This window comes from Etheostoma cragini, chromosome 15 (genome assembly GCF_013103735.1).
Source record: "Etheostoma cragini isolate CJK2018 chromosome 15, CSU_Ecrag_1.0, whole genome shotgun sequence".
NCBI classification, from domain to species: domain Eukaryota; kingdom Metazoa; phylum Chordata; class Actinopteri; order Perciformes; family Percidae; genus Etheostoma; species Etheostoma cragini.
Window position 1 is genome coordinate 18970122 of NC_048421.1, and position 9347 is coordinate 18979468.

Sequence of the window (9347 nt, forward strand, 5' to 3'; positions counted from 1 at the left end):
ACAATAATTAGACAATACAACTTTAGATGAGTATTTCAGAAGAATGCATACATTTAGTAAAATAACGTTATTACATTGTTGAATTCATTAAATGAAATGAGTCTTCACTTATTTGTCTCAAACATATCTTGGCATCCCACGGCATGTGATGCATTAGTTCAGCCATACGGATAAACATTTAATATCCAGAAGGAATTCACATTATAGACACTACTGCTGGCTATAATATTAATATTAATAGAAATAATAATATTAAATCCTTTATTAGTCCCCACAATTTATTAATTAAGCACATCGACCAAAGATGGGACATACAGCAATATAGCCTACTAGGGTTCCTACCATAGACCGTTAATGTTAAATTATATTTACTAATTAAATTATCATTTATAAATATACAGTCTATGGTTTTAACCACAGACTACATCAACATTAGCAGCAGGTGCTTTTACTTTGAAGGCCATTAGCCGTTGGACGAGACAACTACGTCACTTCCGCTTTCCGCATCGGTGGCTCTGGCAGTGCTTTTGCTAAGCTAGCCAGTTGATAAGTGCAGGAATTCTTAAATATGGCCGATTTTACCACTTTTAAAAACGAAATCACGCTCATCATTAACAACCTGGCCAAGTCGGTGGCAAAGGAGGTGGACAAAATCTCTCTGAATGAACAAAACCCCGTAACCGAGGTAAGCTACATGCAGCCAACTGTAGCTAGCAAACAGCTAACTTTAGGTTAACCCTTTCGGTTTCAGAGACTTCCGGTGTAATGACGAGGGGTTTTGAATGGTAGAGCTAGGTTATAATATTAAAGAAGAGCGCTTTACGCATTCGTCCTTCGCAGTAACACCAAACTCCATTCAAAAACATTTTAAGCACTTAGACACTGTTACACATAACACAAACAATTTACAATTGAAGTTGTTAAAATCGGTGTTCAACATAGTTTGTTGAATTCAAGACCATGTTAAAAAAGGGAAAAAACGTCCCTACTACAGCTTTTTCTCAGTATTGATATATTTTAAGTTGTTTACATACGATATTTATGCTATGACAACGTCTTAGAATATATCAAGGTATTTGTGAAGAAAGTCTCCCTATTTGAAAATGAAATATATTCTTCAGGCCTACTGTAGATAAGCCAATGTACACAGTAGGATTAACCCATTTTGATAACACGGTATATAGCTGCAACTCCCATATTTCTCTGTATGGATGCGGTGTGTCTTATACTTGCTGCTGTAACACAGAACATTCCCAGTTTGGGATCAGTAAATAAAATGGATCCAGCCATCCACACACACACACACACACACACACACACACACACACACACACACACACAACTTGTAAAAGTCCTTAACTAAAATGATGTAACTAAAAGTATAAGTTGTCATCAAAGTCAGATGAAGTTGGCCTTTTAAGTTTCAGTGAGCATTGTCATTCTTTCAGGACAAACTCAGGGCTCTGGTGGACAGTTTGTGTGCTGAAGCTGTGGATAAAATCCTGAAGATGGTTAAGCTGGCTACTGGGAAGCAGAAAGAGACTCCAGGAGACCTGAAGGACCCGCATGAGTCTGATGAGAGCAACGAATGTTTACCAAAGCCGACAGAAGGTGATTTAAGAACACAGAGAGCAGCCTTCTTACAGGGAAGCTACCACATTAGGGTTCAGATTAGAAGTTTTCACAGGTCTACTCAGGTTCTAGTAATACTCAAAGTCACCGGTAATACTGTACTGAAGTACAAATTTAAGGTACATGTAGGGCTGGGCAATATGGAGAAAATCAAATATCACAATATTTTTTACCAAATTCCTCTATAGCAATACCACAACAATATTGTAGTTTTGACTATTTGTGCATTCACAAAATATTTGATAAATAATCATCAGTAATATGGATATAATGACTAAGTGGGTAAATGCAAATAATAGAACAGTTACAACAGTCTGGTAAGTTGAGAATATGACATCACTTTACTGTAATCTAGCCTTTAAAACCTGGTAAAGACAACACTAATGCCATATTAGTGAGCATTAGTATATTATGTTATTTGCACATCTGTAAAAATTTGCACTTATAGTAATATCCACCAGTATATTATATTCACTACATTCCTAGCTGTAAATCTTGCTCACAATACTTGTTATCTATATTTTATATTCATAGGACAAACCCATCTGTAAAATTCTGTTTATAATAGTATTCATTTCTATATTTATTCATTACATATCCATGTCCTACACTTACTGCTATTGCACTTCTACTTAGACCTAAACTGCATTTCGTTGCCTTGTACCTGTACCTGTGTAATGACAATAAAGTTAAATCTAATCTAATCTAATATTACAATATTTAAAATCTAAAACGATAACTAGTCTTATAGCATAATATCAATATATTGCCCAGCTCTAGTTATATGTACTTTAACAAAATCTTTATACTTCTAGTACACTACATTTATCTGACAGCTTTATTTACTTTACAAAATAAGCTTTTTACCCACAAACCAAATGAAGGGTTTATAAAATCTGATGTCTGATGATCCCCTGCAGTTTATTCATGGACAGCTGTAACCATTATTCCATTAATCAATTTATTTTTATAATTACTTTTTTTAATTCAACAGAAAAATGACTGTAAAACTATTTGATGGTCAGTCATTTTTTTATGTTGCATAGACAGCAGGAGGAGAGCGGTGATTTGGTTTGATTTCCCTCGCCACCACCATCCGATATCTTCCTGAAAATCACAACTAATACTTGCAAAATAGAGCACACATTCAGCATAAATTTAGCAGAGCTGACGAAGACGCCTTCTTCTAAAATATAATCGTAGCAGTCACAGGGTACATTTTTATACTTCCTATATTTTCATGATTAAACTAAAATGCTTTCACTGAAGGAACATTTAACAAATGCATGCCAGGTGCCTACTTGTCATTAAACAGATCTTTCTGCAAATTACTAATTACTACTACACAATAACAATGAAATTGTCAAAAAACAAACAAATCTAAATTGATAAAGAAATGTGAGATTTAGTACAAATTCTTAGGCTTCCTGTTTGACATTATTATAAGACAATGACAACATGAATATGGTGTGTAAGTAGGTTTTCACATAAAAGAAAGTTTTCTTAGTTTGGTGCATAACGATCACAATAGACACAGCAAGAGAAAATAATCACTGCAATTACTGGAAATAAGATACTGACAATTTCATTAAACAGGATTTTTTTTTTTAAGGAAAAGAGCTGCATTGTGTTTGAGATGTGGGATGGGATGTGCAAAATATTGACTAAAGTGTGCAAATTTCACAACAAAGAATGTGTTGTGATGGTTTTAAAGCGGGTTGTGTTTCTTGGGTTTCAGGTGGAACAGGGAGCCCCCCCACAGAGCAGACCTACATCCTGGTTTTCAGGGTCAGTGAGTGAATCCACACCAACAGAGTGAAGCTCCTCCACGCTCAAACGAACTGAACCCCGGTACGGTTTTGTGTTTTGTAGAACGCTGCTGTCGACTCCAAGTGTCTGCTGGTGCCACTGAAGAGCGCTGCTAACGCTAATGCTAACGGTGAGTTTGTCTGGGACAATAACCAGTCGTACACTTTGAAACTGGAATGTGATTCCAATGATAACTGCTTATTACAAAGTTTCTCTGGCCGCAGGTGAAAATAAAGCCGTCTCCATGGATGCGACAGGTGAAACCACGACTCTGCACAGTGAGCACTCCACTGCCTCCCCTCCCACAAAGGCTGAAATCCCCGACCACAAGTATGCTAGGCCCTCTTCACCGTCGCCGCCCCACGCCGCCTCATCAGCGGAGGGCCGAGTCTCAAGGCGCCGCAACAGCAGGTCGGCAACAAAACTCAACGTGTCTCAGAGTGAGACAGCACAAAGTTACTACCGGTGTTCGCGGTGTGGAATGCTGTTTCCCAACACAGAGCGACTCTCTGACCACGAGAGGAAGTCTCACCCGGTGTGCTCCGTTTGCGGAACAGACTTTACCAGCCACCTGAAACTGCGCGAACATGTGACGAAAGAGCACGGGCTACTGCCGTACACCTGCGACTACTGCCCCAAGAGGTTCAACCACAAAGCTCACCGCAACCTGCACGTAAAGGCGCGGCACACCGGAGAGAAAACCTGCCACTGCGACGTCTGCGGCAAAGGTTACTCCTGCATCAGCATGATGAAAACACACAGGATGACCCACTTCGAGAAGACGTTCATCTGCGACGTCTGCGGAAAGAGCTTCTATCACGCCGGCCACCTGACGCGCCACAAAGTGGTGCACCAGGAGGAACGGCCGTACCAATGCTCCACCTGCGGGAAGGGCTTCAACCAGGCCGCCAACCTGCACACCCACCAGGCGATCCACACCGGGGAGCGGCAGCTCTGCTCCATCTGCGGCAAGAGCTTCCGCTTCCTGAAGAACCACGTCATCAGCAAACACTCAAACGATCTCCCTGCCGACGAGCTGCCGGCCAGAGACGTCATCATCACCTGTGAGGTGTGCGGGAAGACGTTCCCCCACTTGTCGTATTTTAAAATTCACCAGAGGAGGCACACGGGTGAGAAACCGTTCCCCTGCGACATCTGCGGAAAGAGTTACTCTATGAAGCAACAGCTGAGGGACCACAGGTACACCCACACCGGGGAGAAACCCTACAGGTGTACCCTCTGCTCCAAAACCTTCCATCTGGCCACCAGCTTCATGAGGCACCGTAGCATCCACAGCGGAGAGACACCATACAGCTGCCTCGACTGCGGCAAACACTTCCGCCTGCTCACCTTCCTGAAGGCTCACCTGCAGACCAAAGCTCACCGGAAGCAGACACAGACCGCCACCTCTGACCTCTGACCAGAGCTCACATTTACATTACATGGTCAAAAGTATGGGAAGAGCTCAACATTCCTTCTATACGTGAGATGTGGAGTTAAAGCGCAAGTCCATTGTATACGTGTAGGACATTATATACTCGTGTTGCTTCCCGGTAGTGTTCCTTCTGTATTCACTACAGCCATTAAACCGCGCCTTGTTAAAGTGACTCATGAAACGTGTTATTTTGTTTTGCTTATAATTTTAAGGATGTTGGCATCAAGTCATTCAAGTCGCTCCAGTAAGAAAAAAAAGAAATAAAGAGAGTGACACTGTCTGGGCTCAAATTTAATTAACCTTCAGTTTAGCAAACAAGAAGATGGGACAGGTACTGTCAAGGAAAAAACGAATGAAATTTCATACAGTGTGCATTGGTTGTAAAGCTCCAATATCAGTCTGCCCATGGGCACCACAACACTTGAGCAATGGGTTTGTTTAACACTGAGCCCCGGTGATGCTCTGATGGAGAGAGACGCTGCAGTCAGTGCTCCTGTGATCCCCTCACAGTGGTCAACAGACGGATGAAGCAAACAGACGGCTCAGTGAGCAAAACAAGTACAGGTTCAGAGACGAAAGAGCACAAAAACTCAGAATCAAAGAGAAAGTAAGTGTGTGTGTGTGTGTGTGTGTGTGTGTGTCTCGACGGATTAAAAGATTTGGAAGGCTGATACAAATATTTGGTGGTGTAAAAATGTTATGTATGTTAAAAAAGAAAATATCCAGACGGAATTCGAGACATTATTATTTGTTAATAATGAGTCCTCACTGAAAAACTTTGTTTATTAATCCCCAGTGGGGAAATTACAGTTTACACTCTGTGGACATACTTTGTTAGTAATCACACACAGGCCTGAAATACACACACATGCTCAGGACCTCTACATGCACTAATGGAGAGATGTCAGAGTGAGTGGGCTGCCAGCCGAACCAGCGCCCTGAGCGGTTGGGGGGGTACGGTGCCTTGCTCAAGAGCGCCTGGCAGTGCCCAGGAGGTGAATTGGCATGTCTCCAGCCACCAATCCACACTCCAGACTTTGGTCCATACGGGGACTTGAACCAGTGACCCTCCGGTTCCCAACAGAACTCCCTACAGACTGAGCTACTGCCACCCCATAATGATAACTTGTTTGTCTTATTGTCACAACAAAACAGAGGAGCATCAAAATATATTAAAGTCCTGATTAATAAAACTACAAAGTTAAAATATGAAACAAGTCCTTTGAACAAAAATCAAAGCGTTGCCAACAGGGACGATGTAGATGTAGCTCTGGTGGCCAACAGCCAACACAATACATGGGTGAAGGATGTTAAGTCAGGTTTTTTTTTTAAATATTCATTTATTGGCCATTATAAATGGGATATTGTTACTTTGGGAAATGTGTATCATCGGCCGCCGATATTTTGATCTTGCTTTAGCGTGTGGGTATATGACTGTGTGTGTGTGTGAGACTGTGTGTCGACACTTTGCCCTTTGCTGTATCTTCAGTCCCACAGGTCTCTCATTCTACACACACGTCTTTCCTCTTTGCGTGCCCTCTTGACTTCTTTCCTCTAACTCACTTTTCATCTATTTTATCTTTTGGCAGGGTATGTGGAAACATTTCAAAGTCACCGGTGACAATGTCAAAGGATTCTTCACATCACAGCCGCTGAAAACAGTTACTTTACAGAGTTGCACTAAATACTACATACCTCTACTTTGATAAAAGAAAATAATAATTTAAAATACTTAAATATCCACAAAAATATATGATTGAGGTATCTACAGGTGTTAAACAATCCATATGAGGAGTCATATTACACTACCTCAACCATACCAATAAAAACAGTTATTGCATTAATATTCCACAAATTCATAATAGGATAATTTTGCTAAATAACCATAACTAAAAGAAAAAAAAGATCAGATTCCCAAAAGTAAGGTTGACAAAATAGAAACAACGAAGCTTTCATTCAGAGATCATTTTAATAGTCTGGCATACTTTATAGATAAAAAAAATATTTAAATCAGGAGAGACTTGTTGCAAATGTGCAAGGTTTATTACGACATATGCATGATATGAAATTTTTCATATCACATCTGTGAAGAGATGTACTCACTCTTTGGAGATTAGACTATCGTTATATAGTGATTGGCTCAAGAAATTCATGGCTGGTTGTTGGTTTAACTGAGAAGTAAAACGCCTCAAAACAGATGATCAGTTTAAGGAAGCAAGAGAGAGATGACGTTTAGAAGTCTTCCTGGAAGAATTGTATACCAATGTTTTCAATTTTTTTTGAATGCACAAAGCAAGCTGATCCATTTTTCCATGTTAAGAGCATTAAAATATAAAAAAAATAACAGGACAAAAAGAAATACAGGGACATTTAGAATAGATAAAAATGTGTAATTAATTGCGAGTTAACTGACAATGCAATTAATCGCGATTAAATATTTTAATTGTTTGACAGCGCTAGCTAAAATATGAATGACCTAAGTCTTAACTTCCACCGCTTGCTTTTAATACAAAGGGTAAAACTGTTTTTACTCAGGTGATACTTCGAGCGAGTATTTATAGTGCTTGTTCTGTTTTTTGATTTTGATGATCATAGTAGTTCCCATAGCTCTCCCATTCAAAACGAAAATACGGTAAATCTTTAAAGCGACCCTAGGTTGCATTTGGAGAGAGTTACGCTTTAATGCTGCTCTGTTGAAACTACGTTCATTTTCAGGTGGGCTACTGAAATGCATGTCAGTAAGTTAAGATAAGCCAGAAATGGAAAGATTTAAAGTCAAGGAGACAAATGACAATAAATCACAATAAATACAGTACCAAAAAGTAAAACTTTAGAGCCTTTTAAAATTAATTTTATGAGTCAACAAATCTCTTTTTTACTATGACACATTTAAATGCTAATTTTTACAAATCCATGTATCATTGCTTTTAAGATGTATTATTTTGTGATTATAATTGAACTGTAAATGATTCCAGTGGTACACTCAGAGGGCCCCATCTTGCACCCGGCGTGGCGCAAAGCCCAATGCAAGTGTCTTTGCTAGTTTAAGACCAATGCAGATGTTACTGTCCCGTCCAGAGCCCATGTTGTTTAAATAGCAAATACACCTGCGCCCATCTGTGCACCCATGGGCGTGCTGGTCTTACAGGGAGGTGTATCAGGTGAATTCTTGGCGTGAAGCGGGAAGTTACCGCACCATTTAGACCAAAAACCTGGTCTAAAGTCAATTGCGCAGCATTTCATTATTATTTAACAGCATGTTGGTAAAATGCACCTAGACTTACTATGCTTTACACACACACACACACACACACACACACACACACACACACACAGGAAGCGCAGATAAAAACAAATAATAAAAATCCGCCATCATAGTAGCAATGCAAAAAGGTACAAACGCACCTGGCTTTTAAAGGGAATAGGAGATGACACTCAGATTGGTTGATTGCATGTTACGCCACCGTCAGACTATCAAAAGGGGATTTGTACACGCCCTAAACTCACCTGCCTCGTGCTTAGGTTGTTAAGAGTGTCAAACTGGGACAGACAGGTGTTTCTCTGCGTGTTAATACATTTTTCTGTACATTCAATCTGGCCGTTTACGCTAATGACTCGACTTCTACTGCGTTCCCTCCCTGACTCTTTGTTGGAGCTTTGGATTCTTCTGTTCACTTGCAGATATTTTACCTGGCTATTCATCAGTGTCCAACATTCAGGAAAACTTTTCTGAATGGCCGCCAACACCGCACCATCTGTCTCCACTTGTCCAGTGCTGGAGGTGCAGCATGGGATATTGATGTGTGGTGCTCCAGCTCCACCTGTAAATGGAGGGAAGGGGAAAAGGTGCAGATTAATAACAGCACATTATATCAGAAACACGTGCTGCTCTATGAATTAGTTATTCACCGAGATAATCAGACATTAATATGTCACCTTGATCTCCGCGGGTGTTGTCTCCCATCGAGACATTCAATGCCATTTTAAATGGGACAAATGTTTTGTGAAACATGCACTCCGAGCGGAGTCTGATGCGTGGATCAATAACCAACAAATGACTCTAGGAAAAGACAGACTGTTCCTTGATTTGTGTTTGAGAACAGCTGTTGGAAGCCACAGAAGTTTGTGCCCTGCTGAGCACCTGCCTTTGCAAATTGATTACCCAGGGGGAGGCCTCTGCTCCCCTCAACATACACTAACCACAGCTGCTGCTTTGATTAAAAGTTAAATGCACGTCCGCTGTTTCACTCACACACACACACACACACACACACACACACACACACACACACAGGTCCAACTCTGAACTGAACCCAACGTTATATGTGGTGGTCAAGTCAAGTAACACCTATTTCATTTAAATAGCCCAATAGCACAGATTTGCCTTGGGGGCTTTGCATTCTGTAACCTACAAGACCCTCTGTCCTTTTTGATCCCCGTGTTGGATAAAATCCCCCCCCCCCCAAAAAAA

The 9347-nt window shown here is 40.6% G+C and overlaps 1 protein-coding gene across 1 annotated transcript; it reads left to right on the forward strand.

Annotated features, from left to right (window-relative positions):
• The first annotated feature begins 472 nt into the window (after positions 1-472).
• Positions 473-5154, forward strand: LOC117958645 (zinc finger protein 436-like). Its single transcript, XM_034895151.1, has 5 exons — positions 473-685; positions 1449-1611; positions 3371-3420; positions 3505-3571; positions 3666-5154. The coding sequence occupies exons 1-5, from the start codon at positions 569-571 to the stop codon at positions 4859-4861; spliced, it is 1593 nt and encodes a 530-aa protein (XP_034751042.1). The 5' UTR covers positions 473-568; the 3' UTR covers positions 4862-5154.
• Positions 5155-9347: the final 4193 nt, after the last annotated feature.